We start from the raw sequence: 16,892 nt of genomic DNA, 5'->3' as shown, positions 1-16,892 counted from the left end.
TTCGAGCCGCTCTTCGTTGTATGCGGTCAAATGGAAGAAGCTGGTACTGGGGAGCAGAGGTGAGAACAGTACTCCATGTGAGGCCAAATTTGCGCCTTATAAAGTTGCAGGCGGTGGCTTTTAGTGAAGTACTGTCTCGCCTTACTGAGTATACCAAGCTTTTTTGAGGCCAGTTTGGCCTTCTCTTCCAAGAGACCACGGAAATGAACGTCGCTCGATATATCGACGCCAAGTATGCCAATACAGGCTGTGATGCAAAACAATGTATCCGTATCTAGAGATTTTTTTTTGCAAACGGCCGCTAGTAATCTAAATACATGATCGGATTTGGTACGGCCCAACCATTGGCCCACCGGACCGTCCGATGATCCGGTCGTACCAAATCCATCCGTGTGTTTAGACGTATCGCTTGGATCTAGCACCTCAGGAATCCACAGTTAGATGTTGCAGCACTCTAGGACAGTAATTGGTAAATGAAGGCATCACTTGTTCAATTCAAATTCAATTATTTTTATTCAAATTAGAATTTAGAATTAATTACTTAATGAACGTTATAAACAATCACCCATTCGAAAATTTATGCATCATATATACTAGATAATAAGTTCAAGAGCGTGCTAATTCTTGATGCACCTCCGTCGTTTGATTTGAAATGCCCTCTAAAAAAATGTATCGAAAGTAGTAGTATAGTACAAAAATTGCAATTGTAATTAACAAATTATGATGAAAAAAGAATTAAAATTTTTTTTTCATCATAATTTGTTATGTTGTTTTCTCTCAATGATTCCTCCTTTTATCAAAGCTAATAATTTACTTAACCTTAAATATTTCTAATTTATGAATTATTAATAAAAAACTAATTGCTATTGATCATATGGTTACGTTTCACCAGCTCTTATGACTAAACATACCCCATTTATTATGTACACCGGTGTTTAATGAATTAATAACCATTCGTATTCAATTAATCTAAGCTGTCACGTGAGTGTACATGTTGCAGTCGGTTGCAGAGTATTGCCTTTTAATTAACGCCCAGTTGGTTTATTTTTATGTTGACAACGATATTACAGGCACACAGAACTTTGATGCACCCACATCTTAACGATCTGGATGCACTGTTTAAGGAGGTTAGACATAATTATTCTTTACATATTATAAACTGGACGTATTATAAAATTAAAGTAATCAAAAAATTAAAACAAGTACTAAAAAATACCAATGACTAATTTGCATTCTTTATAACACGGTATCTAAAAAGTAAATAATACTTACTCTCTACAACATTTTCTCAAGTTCTCATAGATTCAATAATAGGCTACATTCTATCGCGGAAAAAATCCATGACTCCCGCGGGATTTATGAAAACTGAAATTCACGTCGATGAGCTATAACTATACCAATAGTAGGTTTAGTTTGCCATAGCAATCTTCCTCGAAATAAGATTTATATATTATGTTGGGAACGGGAACGAAAACGGGGACCGTAACTGGAATAGGACATGAGATAATCTTCAATTCCAAACTGATTATTATTTACAAATATCTACGCGGACGAAGTCGCGGTCATCAGCTAGTTATATTTTAATTGGCCATATGAAAATGAGGGTATAGTGTTTTATTCTATTCTTCCTACTGTGACTTCTGTGGAAGGGGCACCACAATTCACCCAATGTCACGTTTCAGTAGACCACCAAGCTAGAGCGTGTTATTTGATCGGTATCAACGATTTTACCAGTGTTGAACTAAGTTTTATTTTCTTACTATACCCGAAACAAGTATTCAGGCTGTTAGATTATAAGTGACAAAAATAGATAATATTACTTTTATAAAACATTTATTGTGTTAGATACAACTTAATATTAGGAGTGAAAACTAGGAAAAGGAGGCATTCCATGGAGGTGCGCTGGGGATTTCATGAGGTATAAAATTATACAAGGAAGACTTTATTAAAGAACAATTGAAGAACAAATGGTCTATATTTCCCTGGGTATAGTGTTGTATAGCATCTTTACGGTATGCCATATTGTCTGAACTGTCAACAACATCTGCAACACGAACTCAATAAGCGTCTATTTCAAGCCATGTCACTCAATTACTCCCAGCCGACTTGATTCCGATACAGAATTTCCGATTAATTTGTGCTTACTCCTGTACGCCTTGGGAAAATAATTTTATTCGCGAGCTGAGTTGCCATTGGGCTATCGTTAAAATCTCCCCAGCGAATAAAATGATATATTTCGATTTTTTTTCGAATGGGCAGCCAATAGCTGCAGGTAAATATAAAAATAAATTAATATAAATATAGGTAAATCTTATTTTTACGTGTTTTAAGCTGCTATACTTGTTAAGGTAAGTTAGACAGACTAAGCGCTAGGTGGAAAATATATAGGGGAATTTCTGGTTTAGTGTGGAAGAAGTAAGTTGTGTAATTAAAATAAGACTTAAAGATAATGTTTAATTAACAGAAATAGTTCGACAGAACTGAAGAAATATTTTGTAGAAATTTAAAAACAAATAAATAAATAATAAATGCAGTTGAGATGAGAGCGTTGAGAAGTATGATAGGAGTTAAACTGAGTGACAGGATAAGAAATAGTGAGATAAGGAAACGTTGTGGTCTGAAAGAAGATGTTGTGACAAAAATTGAGAAAGGTATGCTGAGATGGTTTGGACATGTCGAGATAATGAATTAAGAACGATTGAGGAAGAAAGTGTATAAGGCCAGTGTGAATGAAAGTGTTGGAAGGGGTAGACCTAGGCGGACGTTTCAAGATCAAATCAGGGACGTCTTGAAAAAAGGACAGGTCAAGAGTACCCTAAACCGGAGAGCATGTATGCAAGGAATAATGAAAGTGGACGAAGCGAAACAAGTATGTAAGGATCGTAGCAAGTGGGAAGAAGTGGTCTCTGCCTACCCCTACGGGAAAGAGGCGTCATTTTATGTATGTATGTATGTAAATTTAAAAACAAATAATAAAAATGAGATGGCGAATCGCAAAATGGCTAACGTGCAGTGCAGTTGTTTTTCTTATATTTAAGAAGTATATTTTATTATATCTTTCACGTATGTACGGAGCCTGTACAGAGCGTTTTAAGATATCTTGAAAATGATTCTACTTTTACCAATATATTATGTCAATACAATAAACTATATCAAAGTGACAGTAACAAATATTTTCTTTGTTACATTATCACCTTATTTGTAGTTTATGCTTTTGTTTTCTATACCTTATAGCGTGTTTAAATAATTTGTTATGTTTTAAAGTGATAACCCTCACATGAATGAATTTGTTTTCAAATTTTATTTGTGTGATTAATTTAATCCCCGACGTGAGGGTTTAATCAACGATAAGTCACTCGAATGGTTGGCTCAGTTGGTAAGAGCACTCGCATGGAACGCGAGACGTCGCGGTTTCGAGTCCCGCATCGTTCATAAAATTTTGTTTTCAAATTTTATTTGTGTAATAAATAGCGTGTTTATTATGTTTTTTTTTAAGTATTTCTTATTTGATGCAAGAAATTGACCAGGGACACCACATTTCCGCAAGTTATGATATAACGTGCTTATATTATGGTTGTTAAAGAAAAGCAATGACGCCTAATACATAGAACGCCTTTGTAGAAAAGTGATAAAATGTAATGGAGAAAAATCCTCGGTCTATCTCGATTTCCGATGCTCCGATATGAGATAATCGAGTTTTAACTCATCGAGAGTATATCGCATGACTGTTATAGAGTTTTGTAGCATGTCGGTTCTGTCTGCATCTTCTACCACAGCAGCCAAATTCCACCACCAGACATAACGACAAGATGTAAAGTTGGCATTCTACAACCTGGTGTTTTTCATGAAATTTCTTGCCTCGTACAGCCACTTTGTGCAATCAATTACCGGCTGCAGTTTACGCGAATCTATACTACTTCGGTAGGCGCCTTCAAGCTTAAGGTGGAGACTGACTTGTATCGTTTGTAATGTACCATTTGAGGCCAATCCAGTGACACAGATTGGCTTGTAACGTTTGTTTGTAATGTACCATTTGAGGCCAATCCAGCGACACAGATTGGCTTGTAACGTTTGTTTGTAATGTACCATTTGAGGCCAATCCGGCGACACAGATTGGCTTGTAACGTTTGTTTGTAATGTACCATTTGAGGCCAATCCGGCGACACAGATTGGCTTGTAACGTTTGTTTGTAATGTACCATTTGAGGCTAATTTGGTGACACAGATTGCCTTGTAACGTTTGTTTGTAATGTACCATTCGAGGTCAATCCGGCGACACAGATTGGCTTGTAACGTGTGTTTGTAATGTATTATTCGAGCTATTGGCTCAAGTGTCTCACTAGCTTCGGTGTCCTTCAGACCGAAACACAGTAATGCTTACACATTAATTCAGCTTCACGACAGAAAGAAGCACCGTTATGGTACCCATAATGTAGACGGCATCCTGTGCAAAGAAGCCTCCCACTGGTAAAGCTGTTTGACATGATTCTTGCCGCCGAATACCACCAACGAACTTAAAAATATCATCCTCACTGGATGTGTGGTATTAGGTCGCTATTGCGGTTTTCAATGAACTTTTTACTCGTATTTCATAAAAATTTAATCTTTTGATGTTTATTGACTCCTATAATTATATTAACATTGCCTATATTAACAATTTAATATTTGCAGTCCTTAGGAGCATCTCCAGCACCGATTGTCCCGTCTCGTCTTTTGGCAGACCCCATCGAGCTGGAGAGAAGCCTGGCTGAGGCAGGACACGATGGCTTTGGAGCCCTCAGTGAGGATACCAGCCCACCATCACCAACTCCTGTTATCGAGGAAACCTTCCATCACAGGGTATGTTTACATTTATTTTGTAATTGAATAAAGTCGTGTTGTAATCTCTTCAAAGGTGTTTCATATAAAATTAAATAAGCCATTTCTTTTTTTGGCTGTATACCCAACCCAAATAAAAAGTGGCTTTGGATTTATTTTTTCACATGCGAAATGATTCTTGCTGGTTATCAATATTATTAAACGTAAAAAAATATAAATTAAAAATCAAGTCAATTTTAATAAAGTAATAATAACATTATTATATACGGTCTACTAATATTATAAATGTGAATGTAAGTTTGTTTGTTACGATTTTACGCAGGATCTATTGAACGGATTATGATGAAATTTGGTACAGCGATAGACTATAGCTTGGGAAAGGACATAAGCTACATTTTATCACTGAAAATTCCATTGTTCCCGCGGGATTCGTGATAAACTGAAATTCACGTCGATAAGCTATAACCAAATAAATAGAAGTTTACTTTGACATAGCAATTCTTACTCGAAATGAGGTTCATATAATATGTTGGGAACGAGAGCGAAAATGGGAACCGGAACTGGAATAGGATATGAGATAATCTTCTATTCCAAACTTGCCCATTATTTTTAAAAACCTTTAATTACGTGGATGAAGTCGCAGGCATCAGCTAGTATCTTCTAATAATATTTAATCTACAAATTGGTGCTTCAGCTTGTCTTATCTTTGGGAAATAGCTTAGTAATAGCTTTACCAATATATTCTATTTATTTAACTCGGTTTATCGGTGTGGGTAACGACTAGTTTCGCAACATTCGGAGGTCCTTCATCAGGGTCATTAATGAGTGAAGTGGGTTCGCGATAACGTCCCGTCTCATACTGCCAACCGAATTTAAATAAATAAAGTTAATAATATCTTGTACGCAGACGTGGTCGCTAACTATGGGCCTGATGGGAAAGATCATGGTCGTTTAAAGGGCAATGGAGAGGGCTATGTGCGGAGACTCCCTGGGACATTGAATCAGAAATGAGGAGATTCATAGGAGAACCAGAATCACTGACATAGCCCAAATGCTTGCGAAACTGAAGTGGCAGTGGGCAGGGTGCAAAGCTCAACGGACAGATGGCCGGTGGGACAGAAAAGTCCTTGAATGGCTACCACGTACCGGAAGACGCAGTGTTGGTCGGCCCCCCACAAAATGGACAGACGATCAGGTCAAGATCGCCGAAATACGTTGGATGAGGGCAGCGCATGACCAATCGGTGTGGAGATCTTTGGGGGATGCCTTTGTCCAGCAGTGGACGTCTTCCGGCTGTTGATGATGATAAAAATAAATAATTATTTTGCAGCCGGTTGCTTCTATAGTTGCCGTGGTTCCACGAGAAGCTTTAGCACCAACTCGACGTCCTCCACCGCCTCTCATTACCGTTCCAGAGCAGAAGTCACCGCCACCTGAAAGGTAACTTAACTTACACAACGACTTACTCTTACTTTATGTGGGAGGCTCCTTTGCACCGGATGCCGGGTAGATTATGGGTACAACAACGGCGCTTATTTCTGCCGTGAAGCAGTAACGTGTAAGCATCACTGTGTTTCGGTCTGAAGGGCACCGTAGCTAGTGAAATTACTGGGCAAATGAGACTAGACAACTTACGTCTCAAGGTGACGAGCGCAGTTGTAGTACCGCTCAGAATTTTTGGGTTTTTCAGTAATCCAGAGCGGCACTGCATTGTAATGGGCAGAGCGTATCAATTACCAACAGCTGCACGTCCTGCTCGTCTGGTCCCTTATGTTCCTTAAAAAAATGTCACTTTTGTGGTTCAGACTAGGTGACTTTTCACATGCATACGGTGTCATGCAAGCTTTCACATTTACACGGTTTACGCACGGTCGCCTTGCGGCGGCGAAGGGTGGTAGTATTGTCGAGGTACAGGACTGAAGACGTCGCCGTTATGCGCCCCTGTTTATGTAAAAGATGCTATACAAGTCAAAACATTACTCCAAAGACGGTGACCGCGTCAAAACCGTGCTTATACTGGATAAGCACGGGCGACACACGGTCAAGGCACGGTTGCCATACCATGTGAAAGCAATCATTGTATTCCATACATTTGCACGGCGACCGCGCTGTGACCTTATGGATGTGAAAACGCGCAGACTCGTTTCAATACCACAATTTGCATCAAACCCTTCATGCAAGTAATGATATTTTTAGTATCATTAACTAAGTTTTATTCGAGTACTTCAATCTGTATATTTCCGACATGGTCATGCAAGAAACGCTTCGATAAATATTTGCATACTTAAACACACTACGGCAATATGGCCGTCTAATTGAAACATGATTTTTAGTGCACTAAATAATTTTCATTCATTAATTATATACAGGCTACCTCTAGACATGGCAGTTCGAGGGTCTGGAGAGCCGGAGACGCTGAAATACGAAGTCCACCTCAACAAGGACTCCTCTCTGGGCTTGGGGATCACTGTGGCTGGATATGTCTGCGAACAGGGTAAACAATTTGATTATTAATATTTTGCAATGAGATTTATTACTGACGAGCGACAGTCTTTGATATGGTGGCAATGTCACTGAGCGAGATTTTATAAGCAATTAAAAATTTTAAAAGCCTATAATGAAGGGAGCCTGGTCAAAATCCGCGTAGTCTTTTCGTTTAGTCCGAACAAACAGACAAACAGAGAGATTATCAATTAGCTGCAAGACGTGAAATGACTGCTGGGCAAAGCCAGAGATTTCCACGACGTACGCTGCCCTCTCTTACCTGTTTCAGTGATCTTGTATATTCTGGTTCATCTTCGTCATTCATGGCAGGGGTTGTTAGGAAAATATTTACATTAAAGGCTATTTACAAGCTTTCACAGATAGTTAGCTAATTACAAAATTATAGTAGAATTATTTTGAGTACAAATTATTATACGACCTGCAAGCCCTTAACGATTTTGACTTGATAGTACAAGAGTATGAAGGAGGTTCGGGCATCTTAAAAGAGTTTTATTTGTAACAAAATTTATAGTAATGTATAAAATTTATATCATATCAAAGTGTAAAAAAACATCCAATTATCGCTTTATACATTATCTAACAACGAACGTAAAAGCATCCCTATTTCAGTGTAACATTTCATCCTGAAACAATATAGGTCGTAATCGTCTTCAGTAAACAGTAATGAGAATAAATGACCGCAAGAATAACACATTTATCTTTTACCCGAACGATGTATGATCGCCGAGACGGAGTAAATGAGTGTAATACACGAGATATATTGTGAGTGTTCTTGTTAAAGAATAATTTTTTATAACGTTATATTGAACAAAGATTTACGGTCTACGCTCAAAATTCATTATAAGATGGCTACAGATTTCGTGTTAAGGCGGACTGACCAGGATTGTAAACGCTACAACCAATCCTCCAAAATTTGTGGTGATCATGTGGCTAAGCTGCAAATGGGCATTTATTTTACTGATTTTCTTTTGTTTATTCAAAATTTTTATATTAAAGTGAAAAGTTGTTCGGTTTAAGTTTCAGGGATGTACTAATTTTATTAAATTCTTTTAAAAATGAATGTTGTTATAGCAGAAAGTTCGGAGATTTTTGACTTTAAAGTTTATTTTTGGGAAGCAACTTGAAAATTTTTATGGGATATTTCAAAAAATATATATAAAAATTTTCATTGCGTGTTGCGGTAATCGACTCTCTAAGAAACCAATTTTTGTGGACATTGAGGTATGACCGTGCCTTAAGAGACTGGCAACAGCTAAATAGGCTTCTTTAAAACAATTTTTCCGCCTAATCTATACAGTTTGCAGGAGCGAGTAGAATATATATCAATCTTATCAATCTTAAACATATTTCAAAGAAAACTGTTGTATCAAAAACACGTTTAAGATAAAAATACCTCGATACAAAATGATCGCAAACTCTCCTCTTCAGCTTCAAACAATCCCACGGCAGAGAGTGCTTGCAAACAAAACGGCATGATTGTGTTTTTCAAATTTAATCCGTTGGATTAGAGATAGTTTTCTTGATTTAACATAATATGCGAAATCAAGTAACAAACTCATATTGTATATATTTTAAGGCCTCTGATATTGCAGATGACTAAAAGTGATTGTTTCCTCCAATCAAATAAGCCAGTTTCTCGTTTGCTCCCTCTTATTGAAAATTTAACGATTACTTTAGTTCTTCCATTTTCCTTAACATCTGATCCCACTCTCCCCTCTCTCAATATTGTCTCTAGTGTAAAGTAAGCATCCACATTCAAACAAATATACTAACCTAGAATGGCAAACACAAATCGAATCGTTAAAAGTAAGCCTACGAAATTTAATAAACATATTTTAGACGTTACAACACTTAAGTAATCCTAATACAGTGAAAATTATATACCTTACTTTATGCCAATCACTTTTGACCTGCTGTAGTTTAATTTGGGGTCTAGCCCGCGTAACTATTATGTTAAGTCTGGGAACAGCTCAAAGAGCTATTCTAAAGATATTCTGACGGTATTTTAAGTTATTTACAGTGAGTGTATAGAGATGAAAATAAAGTATAAGTATTTGTATTTAGTTTGGATGATAATTATTTTGCTTGCAGAAGAGCTAAGCGGTATCTTTGTGAAGAGTATCAGTGCTGGAAGTTCAGCTGATGTCTGCGGGAAGATACAAGTCAACGATAGGATAATTGAGGTATGCGTTAGGTCTTATTATATTATCTCTAATTTGGCTCTAAATTGAAATGATTATAAATATTTTATTTGTTACCAACAATTTAGCATTCAAAAATAGTGAGTTTTCTGGAGTGTATTTTCAGCTAAGATTTGGGTTTACTCAATTCGACACGTGTTTAGCCTTAACACGAGGCATTCTCGGGAGATGTTGGCTCGTCAAATTACGAGACTATGAGACTACTAGTCTCGTGCCAGAAATCAAAGACAAATCTTAGCAGAATTTACTTTCAAGAAAACTCACAAAGTTTGGATAGTTATGGATTTCCGCAAAATAACTCCCTAATTAAGTTAAAACAATTTGGAAATTTTTTACTCACATAAAAAGTGTACAAAGAAGAAGATCTCTTCAAATTGTCGGAGAACACGGTAGGTAACCAGCAATCCTTGACAATTATGCGGAAAGTCGAACTTGCATTGAAATTATTACATATTCAGCCAATCCTTTACGCTTGAAAACGTGCATGAAAATGGAATCCATACTGTGACAATGATAATATTACACTGTGGCCATCTTGGATTCAAAAATTAAATTAAATTCTGAAATAGGCATACGCATTATGGAATTAGGACGTTATACTTCTTTTAGTGCTTGAAGGAAACAGTTATATGGCATGCAATTGGTAAGGTCTCCCATCAGGTAAACCCTGTTATAAATGTCCAACGTACATAACACTACACAAAGTCTTACTTTTTTTATGAAAATATGGGACGAGACGAGCAGGACGTTCAGCTGGTGGTAATTGATACGCCATACCTATTAAAATGCAGTGCCGTTTCGGATTCTTGAAAAACCCAAAAATTCTGAGCGGCACTACAATTGCGCCCGTCACCTTGAGATACATGTTAAGTCTCATTTAATTTCACTAGTTATGGCGCCCTTCAGACCGAAAAACAATAATGTTTACACATAACTGCTTCACGGCAGAAATAGACGCCGTTGTGGTACCCATAATCTAGCCGGCTTCCTGTGCAAAGGAGCCTCCCACTGGTATCTTAATAAAACAAGTTAGTAAGCTGAGTTGATATAAAGAGAAGTATCTTTCAATTGCAATACTAAGCCTTACTATAAACGTACAATAAAATGTTTTTTTTTGAAGAACAGCAAATGATATTATTATAAACACACTTCAAAAATTATTATAATTTGTGTATTGATGCTAGAAGTGAGGGTTACTTTAAAAACATAACAAATTGTTTAGATTTTCCACTGCGACATCTCAAGTCAATATCCTAATATGCAAATTTTGGGGATGAGCAGGTTAGCAAATGTAAATTAGATCCTGAAGAAGAAGCCACTACCTGAGAGTTGAACAAAGCATACAAGATTTTATGACGATACGTCACTCGAACGGCTAGCTCAGTTGGAAGAGCATTCGCACGGAATGTGAGAGGTCATTGATAAAATTCTGTTAAAAATTACCAGATTAATACTATAAATAATTACTTAAGCATAAAAATAAGCGTGACGTACAATAATAAAAACTGTACTTGTAAATACTGAAACTGTAGAGTTTTCCGAGGAATTCTTATATTTTAATAGGGAAATGGACAATAGAAAAAATCTCGAACGTTGGTTGAGTGCTTTGTGAATGCTTCAGATAAATTTAACAATGGATTTAATATTTTATTCCAACGGGGTCAGCTGGAATGAGTATAGTTTCCCGCACTTGCAATATTGCTTTCTATTGAATACACATTGATGACGTAGCTTTCTTTTATGCCTGGTCCAGATATTAATGAATTCGACGAAAGAAAAAGAAAATGTGTGGCTACGGGCTTTCGGAGTCGATTCCTTTTTCTGTTCCCGTTTCTTGGGATATGTATTGTATTGTTTAAGGCGCGGTGCACCTTTCGTACATATGTTTTCCTAGGACGACTGTTTATTTTATCTAAAATATAAAATTTATAATTATGATATAGTAACTTAAACAATGTAAGTGAACGTTTTAATCATTTAATCGCATCAAATCAAAGTCACTTTATTCATTTAGGTCAAAGAATTCACTTTTGAATGTGAAAAGTTATCTGGGTGCACTGCAGTGTCAAGTCGAGCAAAAACAAGCGGCCGAACCATTCTTTTCTCGAAGCAGTTCAGTTCATTTCGAGCCCCTATAACTACGTTGTGGATATAAATAGAAGCCTGAATTAAGTTACCAAGCAGGCATTGCTTAAACATAGTATATTTCAAGTTTCATTCGGTTGAACGGTTCGGTTTTAAGATTCATACCTAGTCAAGATTCTTATTTTTCTAACTCACTGACTAACCGATCATCAAAAGCCTAAGGCACTTCTTTTACTGTCATCAAGGTATTAATTGCCTGTCCATTGCTTAACTTAGGATATGCATTAAGTAACAAATTTACTAAAGTGACGAATTTAATGATCAAGCCGCATTAAAGAACTTCCATCCTTGCAACTTCCTATGCAAATAATCTTGACTGATATTTAATGACTTAAATGTAAATACCTTTTTAATAGTAGAAGAAATCTAGAAAAATGCGTCCAAAATAGAATTCTCAAATACGAGTGCATCTTTCCGAGCTATGAAATATAAATTGTATTCCCTAGCTCAAGGAAATAACAATAGAATGTTGACAATAGAAAATGCCAAGAGGATGGCGCAGAGCTTAGTGAATATGCTTTGGATTGGTTTAAAAATTCAAATATTTTTCTGCAACCGGGTTGATGGTAAAATACGCTTTTCTCGCACTGGCAATATTGCTATCAGCGGAATACACTGATGTTAATATGCCTTTATTTTGACTTTAACCAAAGTGTATGTAAATACTATGTAATAGGAAATTAAGGTTAGTATAAAACGTGCAGTATAGGAATTACAATTGGGCGACGACGCATAATTCGGCTAAGTTAGAAAACGAACAGTTGCGTAAATCGTAGTGGGTTTCGGCTATCTCTGTTTTTTACAAGATTATAGTAGTCATCTGTCAATCTATCAATGACTGCACGTTTCATACAATCGAGTGAATCGCTTATTTTTCTTACGGCCGTTTTCAATAACCTATCATTCCTTAGTTTACCTTGCTATGGGTAGACTATCTATCCTTTTACGCTTACTTACATTTCAATAACCTATCAACATAACGCATTGGACTATAAATATGTAAGACTATGGATAGATAAGATTTTGTCATTAAACGGTGATAGTAATGTATCCGTAACTAGAGAAGTTATTGGAAGGCTAGTAACGTTATTGAAAACGGCCGTTAGAGAGTTTCGCTAGACTGATTTCAACTAAAGATTATAATATAAAGGTACAAGTAAATATATTTTAATATGTTTTGATTGTGCAATTTTAGTGAATTTTGTTCTTTAACTGAAGCCCAGAGTTATGCAGTTCCCGTGAGTATCCCACGAAAACCTTAGTTTTGTTTTTTTTTCCATAGAGCTTAACATTGCATAGAGTTTCTTTAAGTGTCATAGAATAACGTAAGAAGGAAAAACTACAGTTCTAGTGATATAGATTTGTTTTTTGTTTTTAATTACAATAGTTAACATGATTTTTTGGTGAACAACCGAACAGTCGGACAAAGTCGCGCCAACAGGTAAGTTAAACTTGATAGTAACATAGATGTAATATTACTGGCACTACAGTAAATTTAGAGGCTTCTTTTGAAAGTCATGGAACGAGTAGATGTTCCGTCTGCCCTTGAATGACAAAATTTGATTTACATGAGCAGCGACAATTTGATTTGACTCGCAACGCATCACAAAGCATAGCGTACCGCGCGAATCCACCTCGATCACATTGCAGTGCAATTTAAAAATGACATGATTTTTATACACTAAAGCTGGGTTGCACTAACTTTAGCAATAACAAATATGTTAAAGTACCGGTTTAGCCTAAAATGTGTTGCACCATTTGACAATCTTTAGATGACGTTTAATAGCTAAATAAAAATAATAATAAAATAGTTAACAGTTTAAATAAATATTCGATAGTGTATTAATATTTCACTTTTTAACTATGGCAATGAATACGATTGTGCAACACATTCCTCAGTCTATGTTAAAGTCAGCGTTATTGTTAACGTCAAATGTGACGTAAACCTTAACTATAACTGCAAATATGATGCCAGCCTTAATGGATTAATTTCACTAGCGCCTCTGTTTGCAATAACCAATAAGAAATAATAAATGAAAAGCCGTTAAATTATACACAGGGTATTTTCTTTTATAATAAAAGTTTATAAATTTAATTTCAATAATGTTAGGTTGCAGCAACTAACTTTAGCAATATCAAACATATTGTGAGAGTACCGACCAAGCAAAAATTTGTTGCACCATTTGATAATTTTTAGATTACGTCATAACTTTTACTGTTAACCGTAACCGTCAAATCTTTGCCGGTTAAAGGTATTGTTAATGTTTAATATATATTGTTATATTCGATCGGGAATTGTTATTTCACTTTTTAACTATCACAATGCCAAGGAATACGATGGTGCAACATATTCCACTGTCTATATCAAATTCAACTTTACTATTGACGTGAAATTTGAAAAAACCTTAAAATATACAAAACTGCTTATATGATGCCACCTAGCCCTAAATGGATTAATTTTTCTAGCAATAAACAGGTTCGTTTTAATTAAAAATAAACTCAGTGGACCTTCAATCGCTATACAACAAACTCTCTATAATATTTACATTTTAAAGTGCATTTTTAAAATTTATAACTATACTAGTTCACCCGACAGACGTTGTTCGGCATATAATAAATAGAATAATGTTTTTTTATGAATTTGTCAATAATATATCATAACATCAAGAATTATTTCGTAAAATATGCTCCCTGTTGTTGTATTGAAATTGTTTTACAGCAGAACTGTCAAACCGTCCGTCAATAAATTCTCTCATAGAAAATATGTCCATACAAAACAAATATCGGACGACGGGGGACACATCAAAGGAAAAACAAAATTGTTGATTTTATTTAATTCCGAACACTTTCATATTTATTCACCTTTTAAACCTTCCCTGGACTACCACAAATAATGCAAGACCAATCGGTCCAGCCGTTCTCGAGTTTTAGCGAGACTAACGAACAGCAATTCATTTTTATATATATAGATTATTTAGTTCTAAGTATAAAATAAATCACGCAATAACGTTTCGTTTATTCATCTGTATAAAAAACTTAAATTAAAATTACCGAAACCATTTTGAATTTCATGCTTATCGGTGAATGCTTTTTGCCCATTAAGGCTTTTACATGATGAATTGCCTTCGTCCTTCCTCATGCATTAAAATAGAACCAATTTAATTAATTATTGGGGGCGAAGCCATAATGTACATATTATAATGCGGCTTCACATATTGCGTATAGTTATTTTTTGGCATTACAAAGTAAAACTTACGGTGGTCTATGTATATGAAGTAGGTTATATGGTATTGACTTAAGATGTACATAATATCTCATATTGTGGTATAGTCTGGCCATGAATACTGATACAATAAACAAATAAACAGAATCTTACATTTGAATTTGGAATCTGCCAATTTTATATGATTTTATATTTTAAATTGTTTTAAATTAATGTATTAAACTAATAAATTTCATAAATGTTATGTGCAATAGAATTTTTTGTTATTCTGTTTCAGTATTTATTTCAACACTAGTTATCTACTAATATATCTACTAATGTAGTTATAAATTCACTACATTTAAATTAAACTTATAATAATTTTGTTCACAAACAATAATTTATGATATTTTAGTGAATTCATATCGAATCTAAACTTAAATCTCTATATATACTCAGGTAACACTGAAAATGTTTAGAAATTGAAAAAACGGCTGTAGAAAGTTGCCAATACTTTTATTGTTTTCCGAAGTAATCTCCGTTCCTCTCTACTCATCGTCGCATTCGATGTAACAAATGAGAAAAGCAGTGGGCCCATTCTTCCTTAGGGTTCTCTTCTATGGCATTTTCGTACGCTTTTACCGCATCTTCAGGGCTCGTAAAGCGAATAAGTAGGTACCTCGAATTTTATCTTTAGTTCTTGCGAATAAATAAAAGTAGTAGGGCGCCAGGTCAGGACTGTATGGCGGATGACTCATTATCTCGACACTTGCCATAGTCAAATATATAACAGTCCGTTTTGCGGGGTGCGCTGAGACATTGTCGTGGTGAAGGAGGATCCTGCTTCGAGGTCGCTGCTGTCGAATTTTTTCCAAGACATCATGAAAACATCGATTGACATACCAGTCTGCAGTAACTGTCCTTCCATCTTCTAGCACAACTGTCACGAAATGACCTTTCCGACCAAAGAATGAGGCAATCATCTTTTTTCCTTTCTTTACCTTAGTTAGCCGATCCTCGAAAGGAAGCACCCACTGAGCTGATTGTCTTTTGGTTTAGGATTCGTAGTAATATATCCAGCTTTCATCACCTGTGACGATGTCAAATACAGCATTTGAGTCACCGCCGTTGAACGTATCTAACATTTGGCGACACCAGTCCATGCGAGGGTGTTGCTGGTCGTTGGTTAATGTATGGGGAATCCATCTGGTATAAAGCTTCCTGACGCCTAAATGTTGACCTTGACTCATACCAATGCCTAGGCTTAACCGTATCTGCTGATAGATCACTTACCCTATCATGCGTCGCACAGCACTGATGTTATCTTCAGTAGTCGCTGTTAAATGACGTCCCTCACGCGGATCATCATTGAGATTGCTACGTCCACGCTTTAACTCGTTCAACCAATTGTAAATAGTGGCACGAGATGGGGCTTCATTAAGAAATGCCAATCGCAGACTATCATAGCTTTGTTATTTAGTAAGCCCACAACGAAAGTCATAATAAATCACTGACCACTGCTCGCGTTAGGTTCATTTTCGCGTGTAACAAGAGTTTTAGATTTGCCGCCAATTCACAAAAACAAATGACAAATGAATGCAATTATATACTACATTAGGTTACCAGAGTTCTAAAATTGAAATTCAAAAAAAGTTTTCATTGGCAATGTTTCTAACTGGCCAGTTCTAAACATTTTTAGTGTTACCCACGTATAAGAGATATCCCCCTATGTATTGACTCATCACGATATCTCTGGAGGCGTAGAGACTTGAATACGAATATTCCTTTTTCGGATTTTACAAAATTCCACCCGCAAGAGTTTTTTTTATTATGAGCGTCTATCGGGTCAGCTTATTATATCAGTCTCGGATGATTGGTTTCAAACAGGTTGTTTTTCGACTAAAGCCTGAATTAAATATTGGTGGTCTCTGTCTTTCACTATGTGGATCCATTTTAGGCCAGCAACTCTTTCGACTTCCTCTTCTCCACATTTGAATGGAGGGAGGGAGACTCCCTTTTTAA

At 36.0% G+C, this 16,892-nt stretch overlaps 1 protein-coding gene across 1 annotated transcript in view; it reads left to right on the top strand.

Moving 5' to 3' along the window:
- Nucleotides 1-16,892, top strand: part of LOC126968376 (patj homolog) — a 70,598-nt gene that overhangs the window by 26,685 nt on the left and 27,021 nt on the right. Inside the window, exons 5-8 of the mRNA XM_050813369.1 lie at nucleotides 4,671-4,838; nucleotides 6,148-6,257; nucleotides 7,187-7,311; nucleotides 9,414-9,505. Coding sequence (XP_050669326.1) covers nucleotides 4,671-4,838; nucleotides 6,148-6,257; nucleotides 7,187-7,311; nucleotides 9,414-9,505 — 495 coding nt within the window. The remainder of the gene's footprint in view (nucleotides 1-4,670; nucleotides 4,839-6,147; nucleotides 6,258-7,186; nucleotides 7,312-9,413; nucleotides 9,506-16,892) is intronic.

The sequence above is a fragment of the Leptidea sinapis genome, chromosome 15 (genome assembly GCF_905404315.1).
Source record: "Leptidea sinapis chromosome 15, ilLepSina1.1, whole genome shotgun sequence".
Classification (NCBI taxonomy): domain Eukaryota; kingdom Metazoa; phylum Arthropoda; class Insecta; order Lepidoptera; family Pieridae; genus Leptidea; species Leptidea sinapis.
The sequence above is the reverse complement of the archived record's forward strand: the minus strand, read 5'-3'. Positions and strand labels throughout refer to the sequence as shown.